A 16961-nucleotide genomic window follows, 5' to 3' on the forward strand; every position below is an offset into this window, starting at 1 on the left:
ATATTCTAAGGCCTGTATTATCGTGATTCTTTTTCATTATATTTCATCCTGATGAGTAGATCAAGTTTGCCATAATATAAACATGGTTAACGTAAGAATTTGATATGGATTAAGTTGCACATTATTCTGCTGTCAATACTAAACTAAAAACATTAAGATCAGTTTAATTAAATATAAAAGTGTGAAATTTCTTATGGATAAAAGACTCTGGCTTAAAACTTCCCATATACTTTCAGAAAGGCAAACTAGTGCTTAGTATCTCCCATCTTTTGATGGACCTTTCTCGGAGCGGGGTGTTTCCTTTACTGTTTTGTTCCTTTATCTAGGAAATGCAGTTAGGTAGTCTGTAAAGCACTGGGAAGTTAACTCATCTTTGTGTCTGCTGCAGTCAGCACGTGGCCCCTGCGCTGCGTAATGGCCCAGCTGTGTAAGCGGGCTCCCAAACCCGCCCTCCGCTCTACTCTGCGTGTCTGAGAGAAGTAAACATGATTCCCCTCTCCCCCATCACCTTTTCCTCTTGCAAGGCACATTCAGATGGCGGCCATATGAAAACTCTGCGTTTCCGTCCCCGCAGCCTTGGTTTGATCTCTGAGGAAGGCCTTGCAATGCGCAACAAATTCAAAATTCTCGGAGTGGAATTAGTCCACATGTGAGAAAACTGGAAGCCAGCTACTGGGTGCTGAGCATAGGGAGTTTCTGAAAATCCAGGCAGCCTTAGAGATCAAAAGTGTAGCAAAAATAGGTTTGTTACTGAAGTTAATAAACATTTAAGGTAGATGGGGAAGGAGGAAGGCATAAATATGCTCTTATATAGGAGCATAATTGGAACAGTGGAGCTGTATTTCTTTAGTTTAGGTCAGCTTCAATAGGCAAATACCATTCCTTAGGGCTGTGAAAGCAAGCAGCTGGTTTTGGTGTCAGAAAGAGGATTGCAGGAAAAAGACTGTTTCTTATAAACAAAACTACTTTTAGATTTTGCAAGGCTATCTTACGCATTTTACCAAGAGGAGAAAGATTATGCTTTTTGTAGCTGGCAGCCTGGTGTCGCTTGTAAGGCAGTAGACTGCTGGTAAATGGTAAGCTGTGTCCATGAATGTAAAACTTTTCAAGGTAAGTCAAATGGACTAATGTATAGACATTGAGCTTCTCTAAAATGTTCTTGGAAACATCCTAAAGAAAAGACTGTAGGTCAAATCACTGTATTGTTGCTTATCTGTATTTTTCATGTTTTCTACGATAGTGCTCATCAGATCCAAAGGTGATGTTTAAGGACTTTTTTTTAAATTTCTCATTTAGGTATGCTGTAGGCATAATAGGTAATCTGGAAATCACCTAAATTGGTCAGGTTATTTATCTTACTGTGCCAACATATTTAGGAAGAAAGACAAAATCCAGATACCTTCTGGTAACTGTTCCTCATACTAGTGAAAACTCAACATGGAGGCTGTGTAAGTCACTATTAGTAGGCCTCCAGAGCAAAATAAATAAAAAAACTCAGATACTTATCCATACTAAAACATTCAAACTTCCAGGTGCCTGTTCCTTGACTCCCTACCTCAAGCGTGCAGGCAGGTGGTCTGCACGTGGCACGGTCTCCTTGGCTTGGGCATGAATAACATGCACAGCACGTTCTCTGCTCAGTTCATAGCATTAATTTTAATACCAGGTATTAACAGGAGCTGTATGTGGTTATGCGTAATAGAATAAGCTTCTTAAGTTGGAAGATAATCTAATGGGTTTTTTTGTTCTAACTGTTTTTGTTTAGGCGTCTGAACAGGAATAAATTGCAAGTTCTCCCAGAGCTGCTTTTTCAGAACACGCAGAAGTTAACAAGATTGTAAGTAAAATCTGACTTACGTCTTTATCGTGTGTTCCTTATGGCATTATACAGATCTTGCACGTTTGTCTTGACTGTGGTGAGATGTTTAATGTTGGGGATACTAGAGCTACTAGATGGTAAGCATTTTTTATGATGATGTGTTGTCTATTTGATGTTTAATTACTATTATAAATGCAAAAATATCAGTGGGAAACGAAATCACAGAATTTTTCTGTTTCTTGTGTATTGTTGACTTCAAGGTGAAATATTTTCATGTCTCTATGAAGAGTTATAGAATAATGAAAAAGTGGCAATTTCTTATATCAACTGTACAAAGTCCAGATGTCCAGAAGACAGATTGTGTACACATGGCTTTAAAAATTTAGCATCTTGATGTAATATAGTTTGTTATAGCAATTTTTTGTTTGTTTGTTTTAAAAACATGCTTTTTTTTTTTAACTATGTCAAGTCATTGCCAGACAGACCAGTAAAGTTATGGTTGATGCCTCTTCAGCCAGGAAGATGAAAAAACATGGGGAAAGAAAGAATTTTGCATCTTCTTGAAATGTAACGACTGTGTTAGGACCAGTATGAACAGCAGGAGAAGACTAACGTTAGCTCAGGGTCACATTGGAGGGGGAGGACTTGGGGAGGGTTGTTTGTTTTATTTTGTACAATGAGATTGTGAAATTTAAAATAATAATAATAATAAAGAATAGAATGGATGAGCAGGTGCTGCACAGTTACAACAGAGAACAGAATCATCTGCTTTTTTAAAGTAGTAGTTAAAAGCTGTTTGAAATAGCTTTCTGGAACTTGCCAAGGCTTAACTCGTGATCCAGTCTGTCTGTTTTGAGACATATATATGGTAAAACTTTATTTTTAATGCTTGAGTTTATTTATGGTAGATTGGTTAGTAAGATTTATGATTTGGCTAGCAAAATTGTAAAGTTGCTACAGGATGGCTGAAAAGCTGCTACACCCGTATGGGGTTCTTATAATTGTTTTAATATCTCTCTGTGCAATCAAACAAACCATTTAGGCAGTGCAGTAAAGTTTTCTTCCTGTGGAAATGCAAAACACATTGCGATGGCAAAGATGAATTTTGGAATCAATTGACTGTGCAAATAAGTGAACTTTTATCAGCCATATTGTTTTGGAGATTCAAATTGGAAAATACAGTTGTCTTGGTCTCAAACTTTACATGAAAACGTTTGCCAGATTTGTTTTTGAGTAATTTGGCTTTGTGTCATAGCTTTTAAATGCACAGGAAAATATTTTCTCAATGGAATTTTTAGGATTGAGTCATTTGGGTGTATTTCTTAAGGTTCGTTGTGTGTGTTTCTGAAGTTCTGGATCTTGAAATTCCACTTGAATATAAAATACTTACTTCCCATTAGCATTATCTGGTCTTCAGAAGATGCCATTTATATTTATTTCAAAGAAAGCTTGGCTCATGTGCAATGATGGTGGATGGTGATGGTGGTTCTTGATGGAAGTGGTTGTACTTTTTTTTTAAAAAAAAAAAAAAAAGGAGAGAGAGAGCTTACACTTATCTGCAGATATGACTTCCTATTTAATATGTTCTAACTTTCTCTGTAGCTGGTAGCATTGTACGTGACTAACATTAGGTTGAAAGGAAATTTCTGGGTATTTGTGGTTTCTAAGGAAGGTTGTTGATGCTGGTTACTTGTCTTCATCTGTCCTGCGGAACGCTGCACAAGGAAGCTTGGCATGAGTAACCGAGGCTCTTCCACACCAGAGGAAATTTTTTTTTTTTTTTTTGGAAGATGATGATACATTATAGTCCTTAAAAGCAAGGGCCTTGCTTTTAGCATATCAAGATCATAATAAAATTACGTAAAATGGAGTGATTAATATGAATATGGCACTTTGTAGTGCCTCCCAACAGATGCTGTTGAAACATCTGTCTTTATTCCCTGACATCGATTCCAAGTCATGTTTACTGTTTCATAGTGCTTGAGATAGATCACTTAAGCACTGTTTGTCAGAAGAAATCTGCCTTTTTTGTTAAAGATGCAAGTGTTATATAACAAGATGTATTTTAAGTAAAATATATCTTAGCTAAATGAACTGTTATGTTTCCAAATGCAGTTTGGTTGTACATTTTTCAGGGAACGGATAAGAATGAGAAACTTTCTACCTACTGGAATATGTAAAATAAATAAATAAATGAAAATAAATATATACTTGATGGAATAAAAATATATGTTTTAAAAGGTTGCTCTGTATTTTTGCATTATTCTTTTTCTCCTACTACCAGTAGATTTTTGGAGGTGCTTTTTCTGACTGTTACAACTTATCATATAAATACAAACCTACTTATACACATTTTATTACACATTTATGCACGTATAAATATAGTATTTGTCACACAAATACAATAAACACTTTTCAAATAAATACAAATCCAACAGTGCGAGTCTGCTTTTTTCACTAGTGGCTTTTGGGGGAAGAGGTTCAAGTGGAGAGGCCTGATGCTTGCATTCCTCTCTGGCCGCTGCTCTGACCTCCCCTTGCAGGAAGAAAGTGTGGTTGGGAAAGCAATGAAAGGGAATAAAACAAGTGAAGCAAAGACTGGTAAGAGTCACTGACACATGAATTAACTATTACGCCTAGGCCACCCAGCTACGAATTGGTTAGTTTGTTCGTTCTTAATGGCTGTAATCTTGACTGCCTACTAGGTCCAAGATTGAGCATTTTAATAGTTGGGCTTGTTGCAGCTCAACTGGTGCTGTATTCCAAGACCTAGATACTACCATGCAGTAAGCCCAGTAGGGAAAACATTGGTGTATTGGGTAAAAACGAAGAGTTTGTAGTCTTGCGCGCAGAGCAAATATGCATGAAATCAGCAGTGATTCTTGTGGCTGCTTTCTCTATCAGGCATACAGCGAACTCTAACAGTTTATTGCTGTATTAATAAAATTCTAGACTCAGTATTTTAAAATACAAAACTGAACACAAAGGTGATTGTTGTCTTGCTAACAATGTGGGAGTTGAGCATATTTATTAGCATTAGCAGCATTTGGCTGTGATGGTGACTCACCTGCTTAAACACGCATGAATTTTGCCTGCTGGCGTACTTCAGGGAAGACCTGTTAATGTTTCAGGAATAGTTAAAGGTCACAAGACAAACTTAAAGACTTTTCCCACTCTTCTGTCAGCTGGAACTTCCCCACCTGGGCTGAAAGGTGCTGGTGAGCTTACTACAGGAGCCAACTTCTTTGGTTTAATGTCAGCAGTGTCTCTTCGTTCTTGATGCTGCTGGAATTTGAAATGTAGAACGTTAGTGTTTTTTAACTTTTGATGTGTTTGAAAAGCTAGAAAAGACGTTTGGTGTGGTTGCGTTCTTCTCTTCTGTATCTCTACTGTTTGCGTAGTTTGGCCCAGGTGTCTAGCAGTCCCGGGTAGTTTCCTTGTTTGTCACCACAGCGGATCAGGTTTGTCCGGGAACTCCGCACTTAGACTGATGTGCCGTCTTTCTCATAACTAATCAAATCTGAGTGCTGAAGTAATTAAAATCTGAGAAGCTTTCTAAATTTATCAGTTGACTTTAGGTACCTTTGCTTTTTTTTCTGCAACTGCTGTCCTCAAACTGCAGAGCTACAGAATATCCTCGTCTCTCCCAGTTCTGCTTGGACTTCTTCGTCACATCTGGTTGATATTAGAAGTAGGAGTACAGAGAGGAATCGGCCTTGGGTGGAATGTGAAGCGTCCCACAAAATGAGTTCCTCATAAGATTTTGAGCCTTTTCTCTTAGCAAGAATGGCTTTGGGATTCTTGGATTTTGTTTGCTTTAGTTAAGATAAAAGTTTTAAGGTTATGTTGGCTGGTGAATGAGCCCTTGACTGGATTCTCTAGTGGAAATGTTTGCTATTGTGCTGTTGTCTTGATTTCCTAGATTTTAAGCATCTTAAATGTTTTTTGTGAGATTAATGAAGTATCAAATAACTTGAACTGCAAGTACTTTTGATGTTCAGAGAGAACTGAATCAAGGAAAAGACACGCTTAATAAATCTAGAAATGGAAACAAGGCAGGTAGCTATTGGATAGCTTCTGATACTATTTACTAATAAATAGGAATAGAGAGAAAAGTAATATTAATCTTAATATAAGCAACTAAATGCATGGAAAAAGTACAGCAAACCAAAACACATAAGCTGTCTAAAGCTATAAAAACATGTTTGATCCCAAGGTAATTGTTTCATAATATTCAAAATAAATTCTGAAACTTTGGTAGTTTATAAACAAAACTTTTTGTTGCTGTGTGCTGGTATCATAAGTTTCCTGAGTGTGCACAGCCAGCGGAGTTACAGAATGATCGTGGTGTATCTGTGTGTTCACTGAAGGCCAGGTATGCTAAAAGTCCATGAGATGCTTAAGAAAGCAACAAAACCCAACCTGTAAGAATATATTGGTTCTGTAAGAATGTATTTGCTTAGTTGTCATAATTTCCATAACTAAAGCCAGCTGCTAAGCAGTCAAGATGAAGCAATGTTCCTTAGTTTGGATGAAAAAAACCTGTAAAAGTGCTCTAAACTGAAGACTTGCAGTGAGAATGAATACCTGTTACTCAGCTGCCTGTAGTTAGGGAACACTTGTTGGGCTTGGTTACTTTTAACAGACAGTCTTTTAGTTGTCACTTGACAAAACGAACCAGGCTCTGAAGACTGAAAGATGCTCAGAGTATCAGATCGGACTGTAAAATGTAGTAGTTTACCTTCCGGTGCAGTATCAGCACCTAGAAGTTGGACGTGGTCGTGTGAGAGCCGGGGCTGGGCGCTGGCTGCTCTGAGGCAGAACCGGATCGTGGCTGTGCCTCCATAATGCTCTTTACATCTCACGTTTTTTATACTTTGCAGTTACTTGAGTCTGAATGTTTTATAGTGTTCAGTTATAATTAGTCCTAAAGGAGACTAAAGAAGCAAGATCAACAGAAAGCAAATATTAGAGACCAGTTATTTATTACAGTCAAATGGGATTTGGCCTCTGACAGCCTGTCAGTGTTCGGAGTAGGCGTTGTAGCAGAGATCGCCTGTTGTTAACACACTACAGGTTGTCTGTGGCACGGTGCAGTTTGTCAGCGAGGCAGAACTGGAGGCACCGCTAGTTGTTGTACGGCAGGATCTCGTGACAGGTGATCCCGCCGGACAGGCGGAAGGGCAGGCGAGTGCTTACCGCAGGCGGTACCCGCTGCACCGGTCTCCTTGCCGTTGAGGACTGTGGTGCTCCAACCACGGAAGCGGTTTTGTTGCGTATGTGTATACGATGTATTTTATCTAATAATTCAGGTGTAGTGGAGAAGCCTTAATTTTAGGCTGAGAAAAGCCATCTTGCAGTATGAGTAAATACCTTCTGAACAAAACTTGGGTGCTGTTCTTTGGTTCATTAGCTTGAAGTCTTGCTTCAGTCCTGACAGAGGGGAAAAAAATTTTTGATAGCAAGTCATGTAGTTTCCTATCGGCGTATGTAGCTCTGACCGTAAATAGATGTTTTCCTGGGTGAAGTCAGTGACTATCAATAATTACATTTTGCTTTTTAAAATATTACCCAAACATTAATTAGGTAATACTTCATCAGAACAAATTGGAAAGGGAAACGTATTACTTGACTGTTTGAAGATTGGAGTGGGAGGCAGGAAACAAATGAGGAAAAAATGGGCAATTTAACAAACTGAAAATGATATGAGAATCTGGTGCTCGACCTGCTCTACTATGCTGTTCCTTTAGGTTAATGGGGGTCAGGAATTACCTAGCCTTTGTCTCCATACAGAAATGCTACTTGCAGCTGGATGAAGAGGTAGAGCTTGGTTAACTTATGCTGACCTGCTGTTATTTGTAATGAAACTGAAATTGTGGGGTTTTTCTGGATTATATGTCAGTTGCTTTTCAATGTTCTCTTCCTGAAATAAGTAATGTGTGCACCTACCGTTTTGTCTGTAATTTATTTATAACACTCATATCTCATCTCGTGTTTATAACCACAGAGGTGATATGTGGTAGATCATCTTAGTTTTCTAGTTTAATATGCAGTAAATGGCACATTAATATCTAATATGCTATGTTTGTCAATGTAAAAGAGCCAAATAAGCAAATGTAAATTTGATACCTTGAAGAGCACCAGCAAAAGTTGAATATCTTTTTGACTGTTACTTTTTAAATTTTTTTAGTGCAGAATAAAAACAGGAAAACACACAAAAAATAGCAAGTATTTCTGAAGAGTTTTCTGGAAAATTTTCTTAGTTTTATTTTTTTTGCTGGTTTTGATTGCTCAGTTTTCTCCTGAAACTCAGTTTTAAAACTATGTTAAAAAGCCTAGAAAAAATGGTTTATCCTATAATTCATACACTTCAAAAGTCTTGGCAAGAAATGTGTATTACTGTGTGAATGTGCATACTTAAAAGCAATGTTTCTGATAAACTGATTAGTCATAGAAAGTCTGTGCAACCTGTTTGATTTGTTTTTCTTACTGGCTTTTAATTTTATTTTTGTATGTTAATATTTGCCATCTCCTTTCCTGATCTCCTGTTTTCTGATGACTTCAGTGTTTGATGTGCAGTCTTTAATTTTGCATAAGCAGTTTTATTAATTCCTAGCAGAGGTAGCTGGTACTATTTAGGTAATGCCTTACTTAGGAGAATTACATTCTTGATATAAAGGTGTATGCAACTTTGAGATTCACTGTGCAACTCTGTGCCTCTCTATTGCACAGCATGCCTGGAACGAGAAGGTGGCCCAGGAAAGTCTGTGTCTCCTGGTTTGGCAAGGGCAATATGGATTAGATCTTACTGATGTCTTGCTGTCTTTGGGTGCATGTGTACCTCAGATGATTATTATAGCTAGGAGGATGTTTCCCACATGTGTGGTTTGCCAAAAATTGGCCTCTGAAAGAGTTGCTGCAACTGTCATCCTTAAGCTCTCCTTTCTAGCCTGGTGTGTTGCAAGCTCTAAGTATGGAATTCCTAACTTCTGACTTAACTCTGAGGCTTTTGTCTAGTGAATGCTATCAGAAGCTGTTTTTAGAAAAGGGATCAGTTCATAAATTTTCTTAGTGTCCTCTTTATTTTTCTATTTGTCCTCTTTCTAGAAAGAAAGTTCTCCGAGTGCTGTCGGTGAGCTCCATTATCATACCACATTAAAGCAGGACCCTGACAGTGCAGCTGTGATAGGACTTTGAGTTATGGTGTTGCCATGACAAAATAATATGGGCTTGTAACAGTGTGTTTCTGTGGTTTTGTCCACATCCAATAATTGTTGTTTTACTGCATATAGATCACAGCAGGTCTTTTTAGAAGACAGTAAATAATAACAGTAAGTGTTTGCTGGTCTCTAGGGTGCACTTCTGGCTTGAGAAAGATGTGCGTTAGGTCAGAAGCTTGTGCTGCCGATAGCTGGATGACAGTTATACCATTTATCAGACTGAAGTCACTTTGTCTTTTTTCTTTTTTTTTTTTGGCTCTGTTTGTAAATAATGTATTTTGCCATTTTTAAAAAATATACACGCTAGTTGTTTTTGCAGAGTCTAAAGATTTTTTTCTGTCCAGATGAGTGCAGAAGACTACTTCCCTGTTTAAAAATATGAGTAAGTTGGGTTTTTTGTGTGAGAGTAGAAAAAAAAAAAAAGACATGTCAAAAAGTAAATATTTGGGGCTCTTTCCTTTATGCTTTTTCCCCCAGTATGAAATTAGTTATTTAAAATTATACTGTGCAGATGTCTTGGGGAACGGTGTCTTGGCGAAGTAGGGGTGTTCAGGGAAGAAAGGGTGCTCTTCACACAACTGTATTTTAAGAAACACCTGTTGCCACCTTGTCTACTTATCAGGCCAATCTGTTACATTGCTGTTTAAGGCAGTTTGTAGCAAAGGGTTATCCATTTCCAGAAGAAATGCCACAGGTGCACATGAAGTTAAACAACAAGTCTGCTTTGCAAGTAAGTTGTTTTACCTAATTGCCTTTCATCTTCATTATTTGTTAAAAAGAATAATACGCTTTCCTTCCTTTTTAGAAAGGAAACATACGCTTTTGGTTGGAATTCAGTCCAAGAAATCAGGAAACTCCCAATTTGTAAGATTAATTTGCCACTAGCTTATTTGGTAGCCTTAGGCATGTTGCTGGGTGTCCATTTTCCTAAATATAGGGTTTTGTTTTTTTTTTAAAGCAGCTTCAGCAACATATTCTAGTTTCAAATCATGCATCTGGGAGATATCATATTAAATAAAATTAAACTATCATTGTCTGCTCAACACAATGCTACATTGGGAAGTGCTTGGTTTATTTTACTAAAACTAAGAACAGCCTTGTGAACTTCCAAAGTCTAGCCAAGGAATTTACATCAATAGGGCTGCTGTCGATAGTTTCTGATATTTCACAAAAGCAAATGAACAAATGAACAAAAACAGAAAAAATACCCCCCCAAACCCAAACAACTTTATTTTTCATATCAATAAATGAATATTGATAAAATCCAATGTTTAGTCATCTCATCCACTTAGACATCAATTTCTAAGATTAATGTCCTAAGATTCGCTGTTTAAATTCACAATTAATTAAATTCACACAATTAATCTAACAAGACTAATCTCCTAAAATCTGTTGAATCTGTTTTGGGGAAGACGGTTCATCTTCAGTGTATGTTATTTGAGCTTAGAGACGTCTTACTATTCCTGTGATCCATTAATATATTACAGCACCGTGAATTTGCCTTTGTGTGGTAAGGCAAACCAATAAATAAATTGGGTGGGAGGAGTGAAGACCCCGCTGTGGACAGCAGCATAATGCCGATCAGGATTATGTTGATCAAATCGGCAGCCACGTTAATCCAAGGACATCTTTCCTAAACTTCTGCACACTGTTGATATTTCTGCCTGCCTTGTTTCTGGAGAACACTTCTTTAAAAAATAGTTGTGGGCCTATTGTGCTTGTAAGGCTACGAACCTTCCACATATCTGATGGATCATCCTCTGTCTACAGAGAATGAGCAACCATGGTGATAGCATACGGTTCCTGGTGTCAGCAACCGCTGGCACTGAGTAACTGATGATTTATTTCTGGAACTGTGTAGAAAAGTGGAATTAAATGCCTCGAGGGAAGCAGGTTGTAAAGCTGGATAAAGAGAAGCATCTTTCGTTGAAGGGGGTTGGGGGAAGTGATCTTTGTCTTTGTGAAATCTCAGGTGAAAAGAACTCTGCTGGCTTTGTAGATGTGCTCTTGTGTGAAATATCAAAAGTGACAAAATATTCATATTGAACGTACATATTTTTTAAGGCAGACAGATTACCTGGGCACTTGTGTGCATGCTTTTCTGTAAAATGCATGATCTTCATGGTTCAATAGATTTCTTTTCTGAGAAAGAGATCCATAAGGGCCAGTTTCCATATCCAGGTGAAAAGAGCTGGGTAATCGTGGAAATAGGCTTGTTGGAGCAGTTTCTGAAATACTTCAAAATCAGTCTGGATTTAGTGGTAATTAGGCTCTTTCCTCTCCACTATTTGTTTCTCTCTTTCTGTTATAAAGTATACTATTCTACTGTAAGATTAGCATATGTTTTTCAGATTTCTATGTCAAGTTGTAGAGAGCAAAGTATGATCAGTGCAGCAAGCAAGCTGCATTGCTTCTGAAACTTTGCAGAGGCCAGAACTGCATTGAATTAAGCTGGGTGAACATCCTGTGTGAACTGTAAAATGTGGTATTTATGAATTTTGTATCCTGCTCAGACAACGAATAGTACAACTTCAGGGTCCTTTTATAATCAGTGTCAAGTGCACTGTCTTGCAGTAATTTCACTTGGAAATGATAGATTGGATTCACACTGAGTTCTTCTAAAGAGCTGTTGGTGGACCAGACTATTTTTCTGCTTTTATTTGAGGTACAGCAAAGACAATTTGGTCAGGACGCTATGGTTAATCATCACCTAGGTGGATGGGGACATGGTTTCTGAGTGTGGTCATGTACCCTCTGCCAACTGTGAAATGATTCCTTCCTATCAATCTTCTACTTCTGTTTTTAGTGACAAATTAAAATTTGGGGGAAAAGCACAGTGACTCAACTGCTCGCTGCGATGGCTTTCACATGACTAAAAGCTATAATAGAGTTCTCAAAATACAGTAATTGTGGGTGGGCATATTGGCGTACCATTTTCTTACATCAGTCTTCAGGACTGGATTTTTTGCCTCTGTTAGCACCACCTCCAGTGCTGTGGCTCCCTGCAGAGTTCTTGGATTGAGATTGCTCCGGTTGCCATGCTGGGAATGCAAGGCTGGGGAGGCAGCATTTCCCCTGGCCCGTGTGAAGTGGGTACGTATGCTCAAGTCACGGATGGCTTTTGATCAACCCTTGCAGAGGATTGTATAGCTGCATAGAGTTGGGTGCAAGCAGAGAAGAGTTGGGCTGTATTTGCAAGTATGATATTTCTGTAGATATTCTGACCTAATGGTCTGTAGGCCATTCCTTTTCCAGAAGGTGAATAACAAGGTTGGTCTGATGGCTCTGCATGGCTCGAAGTTTGCCTGAGAGTCAGATTTACTGCTTTCGCTGCATTAACGTGTCTTACTGGCCGCTGAGCTAGTCTGCAAATGTCAGCAGATATGCTGCACATAGTATACTTGCCTACAGTTTATTGGTATGTGGATATTGCTTTCACTTGTTTGAAACTTGCTTTTAGTTGGGGTTAATTCATAAGCAGCTATTTTTTGCACTTTCCCCACTGGCTGTATTCTGAAAGCCTTCTGCCAAATGATCAGCTTGGTAAATGGTCGAGAACTGGTCGGGGCTTCTGGCCACAGGGAGGCTGAGTGGTTGCAAATTCACTTGCAAAGTTTCATTGCTGCAACTAGGAGAAAGTGCAAAGTAAATATAATATTGCTGGTTAATAGGAGGTCTGAACAGGAATTTAGTGTTGTTTTCACATTTTTGAGGCTATTTCTTTAGGCTAGGTGAGTGTACAGTTAGTTGTGGAATGGATTAAAGGGGTCACCTGAAGCACAGCCATCTCATCTGTGTAACAGGAAAAATTAAATAATGATAAAGCAAATATTTACACTGCATTTCAAAATGCAGTCATCCTGAGGTAACAGATTAGTTTAAATTCATTTTTGTGTACAACTCCTTTGAAATACTTTGGAGGTATCTTACAAATGATGAGACTTGCTTTTGCTGTGTAACTGCATACTAAAAGTAGATGCAATGATCATTTTTCTAGAGTTACCAAAGGGTTAAACTAGAAGTGCTGCACATAATGTCTGGATTTTGATCAATGACTTGAAATATGAAAGGCCATTTCCCATTGCCAGTTTTCAGGCACCCAGTTGTACTGTTTGCTGCTTCACAGTTGCAACACTCGGCTCTCTCTGCAGAGATGGGTTGTCTATTCCGAGTGCCCAGTGTGTAAAGGTTATTGTGGGTAAAATGATGCAAGAGCAAACATTTCCTTGTTTTAATGATCATGTTATCTTATTCTTGCAAGCTGTAATGTGTACAATGGGAAGCATAAACTAGGTTGTATGAAACTTTTCAGTGTTTCACTGGAGTAATATGGCATGCCTATTTAAAATATTTCTGACACTTGAAGGTCACCGAAAGTGAGTACTGCTATTTCTTCTAAATGTGCTGTCACTTTGCTTTTGAAATACAACCACTGATGATCCAGGATTTCATTAGGATTAGAATCCCCTTCAGTTGGGAGAAGCAAACGGACTGTAAGGGTGTGTGTGCGTGTGTGTGTATGTACGTACGTACGTACGTACCACCTTCCTGAAAGGTCAGTATGGAGCTGAAGCAGGAGGTATATTAGCTCCAGAGCCCGACTCATCCTCATGTTCCAAGGGCAGTTGGCATTGTACAACTTGTCAGAGTAGCAACTATTTATGAAACAAAATAAAATAACTCATACAAGTCATTAAACATTATGGTTCTACAAAAATAGATAGGTAAGGGAGGTTTATTATCTTCTTGGCCTTGTGATGAAGAGAAGGATGTCTTACAAGGTGTGCCTTTGAGCTGCCTTTATTCTTAACTCTGTGCATCATGTTGAAAACAAAGGATTATGACACTTTGTGCTATAAAAAGTCCAAGAGCTGTTTTTTAATATTTCCGTTCTTACATAATGCTTTTGAATTTAGTGAGATTATTCAAATATGCAATAATCTCCATTGTTGAAGTTTCAGGTTTTCTTTTTCTACGTTAAAAATGCAAATATTGTTCAGACTGAACAGCATATATTTGGATTGAAATACCTGCCTTTTGCCTTGCTCTGCTGAGCTCCCTGATGGGGAGGTCCGTGGAGGTCTTTCCTCAGGAAACAGCTTATATGGACTTACTTTATTCCTGTTTCTGTACTCCTGTACACATGGGTATTAAGTTTAATATTTTGAGTGGCTTATGCAAGATACAGTGATGATGCTTGATGAATGGTGAGGGGAAGAATGTTGGTAAATAAGGGATTGAATATAAAAACAGATTTCTGTTTGTCTGTGTACAATTAATTTGTTGAGAGAACAATCTTGTGTTCTACCACGGAACCACGCGAGGAGAAGTCTCTGGTGTATCCGTTCTGATCCTCATCGCTGCCAGTGCTGCCGCAGCATGTTTTCTCTGCCTCTGGAAGTGAAGGAGGTTGCTGGGTGCCCTAGGGTGTGATCAGTCTCCAGCCCTTCAAAGGATTTTGCTCCAGCTGGTGTGTTGGGACATGGTAACCGTATCTTTGGAGTATCAGAGTGGCATCTTTGCTTGTCACTCGTACCCTTACCTTCTTATTCTACTCTTTCACAGTAATTGCTTGGTTAATCCCATACCTTTCATTCCTCACTGGGAGCAGAGCGGACTGAATATCGTGCTAAGTGGTTGTTATCACTTGAGGTTTTTCGTCCAGAAGTGGCAGGTGTTCTCATGTCTGATATTCATCCTTCTTGATCTGGTTACTTATTGGCTAACAGGCAGTACAGAGGAACTTCACTTAAACAACATTGCTTTCTTTACTCTAGAGGCCTGATATTTTTTCTGCTATATACAGTATTTATATTATTGCCAAAACTGACACATGAAATACCCATCCCAGGTTTTGCAGTGTGATGAGACTGGCTGCTATAAAGCATATGAATTTAGCTATGTTGGTTTACTGAGACAATCACTACTCTAGAGGAATTATCATCTAGGGAATCTCTGTGGTTCTCTTTTTTAAAATAGCTATGTTAGTGGGATGTGCGTGTGCATGGCACTGCATTTCCATTTGTACCAGTCCTCCTGTAATGAGACTAGAATTAGACTACCATTGCTCAGGAAGGCTGTGGAGTTTTGATTTTCAAGGCAACATTCATAAAGTATTTTGATAAAGTGTAGTTTATATATATCAGTAATTATGTAGTTTAGAGGGATCAGATCAATAATGGTATCTTTTTTCCAATTCACTGGATTGTTTGGTCTATGGATAGCAGTGGCTTACAGCAAGCAGCATGTCTGATGTCAAACGTGGCAAAATATATTACAAGCTGGGTTTTTTAAAACCTTTGTTGTAGCTGAACTTTGAAAATTGTATATATAAATACAAGCTTATGCAAAGTATAAATTATACATTTCTAAAAGATGAGTTATTTGCTACAAATCTGTTTTTTATCTCTCTCATTCACTTCAGAGAGTTTGTTCTTTGAAAATAATGAAAAGGGAAAAGATTTTCTCTCATCCTTTAAGGTACAATAAGCATGTCAAGGTATATGGAAAAGTGAGGACCTCAGGCATGGCAGGCATAAAGTTCAGTTAGCAGAAGTGTTTCTGTGCTATTTTTTTCTTGTGTGCACCAGTGTTTGAATGTCAGCTTGGAAGGAAGATTGTCAAAGTAAGCTTTTCTTGAGGCTTGCAGCCCTGAATCTCTTCCTGAAGTATAATGATCTTAAAGGATAAGACACTGTAAAACTCTGTGGAAGCACTTTCCATTTCTCTATGGAAATTTTCAGACATCCATACTGCAAAGAGCTCTTTCCGTTACCAGGGAGTGTTAAGATGCTAGGGGAATGCCAGGGATGCTACAGGTATTGCTGTCTCTGTGGGAAATAGCTGCTGAGTTGAGTAGCCAGCGACAGCGTTTGTGTAACTTAAAATTGCACTTTTTGAACTACATGACAATTAAATACTTGATTTACTTTCCAGAGTAACTTCTACAGCACACATCGGGCTTCATCCATCCAGACTGTGCGAGGATTAGTTGTAGGGATAGGTAAAGTAATGGCTTGTCTGAATTGGCAGTTACTGGGGGGAAGGGAAGCCGTCTCCATGGATGTGTTTGGTTTTTAGGGTTTCATGTTTAGTATTGCGCTTTCAGGCTCTTTTGTCCTTTTCTCCTGTGGAAAGAAACTTTTCTGGTTTGCTTGCTGTCATTTAAGGAAGAATGAAACAGAGCAACATCATCTGACTTTGGAGCTGGCCCTGCTTTAAGTGAGTAGTTGAACCAGGTGACCTCCAGAGGTCCTCTTCAACCCAAATTATTCTATGGTTAGTTATATTATTTGCAGTATTTGATGCTACAGCTTGGAGGCTTTTAGCTAGTTCAAGGTGTGGCAGCTCCTGAAGATGGGGTACTTTTTGCTTGTTTTGTTTTTTTTACTTAAAGATTAAATGTAGTGCAGAGGATTTCTGTGGGTGCTAGAAGATACTGTGCCTGGGAGGTGCAAGATTGTGCTCATCACCAATATCTTGCCTGAGTGTGAGATGAGGGTTTGCAACTCCCACAAAATTTGGAGCTTAGCAGGAGCCAGGACTGAGGAGCTGCTGCTAAAGGAAGGCGTGTTTAGCTATCTCCTACTCTGAATTGCGCTGTTCAGGTCTGCTTGCGATGCTAGTTTGGGTATCCTTTTCAGAAGCTGATGTGCCTTGGTGTTCAGTCTTTTTACATTTTGTCCTGGGAGACTTGTTCAAATTGTGGAAGAAAGCTATTTGCTATATCGCTTTCTCAGATATGTGACCCACTTCTACTCTGCTTAAAATGATCTTGTAAGAACAGGATGACTTGCATGGTAGGCTGTTGGGATTATTATATAAGGCGTGCACATAAATGCTTCCCACTTTGTCTGCATTATAGTTCCAAACTTGTTTTCTAGAGCACTTCCTATCACTTCCCAGTTATCCTTCCTGAGAGT

At 38.6% G+C, this 16961-nt stretch overlaps 1 protein-coding gene across 1 annotated transcript in view; it reads left to right on the forward strand.

Annotated features, from left to right (window-relative positions):
* SLIT3 (slit guidance ligand 3) overlaps positions 1-16961 on the forward strand; it is a 509126-nt gene that overhangs the window by 57180 nt on the left and 434985 nt on the right. Inside the window, exon 4 of the mRNA XM_026098439.2 lies at positions 1766-1837. Coding sequence (XP_025954224.1) covers positions 1766-1837 — 72 coding nt within the window. The remainder of the gene's footprint in view (positions 1-1765; positions 1838-16961) is intronic.

Source organism: Dromaius novaehollandiae, chromosome 15, assembly GCF_036370855.1.
Source record: "Dromaius novaehollandiae isolate bDroNov1 chromosome 15, bDroNov1.hap1, whole genome shotgun sequence".
NCBI lineage: Eukaryota > Metazoa > Chordata > Aves > Casuariiformes > Dromaiidae > Dromaius > Dromaius novaehollandiae.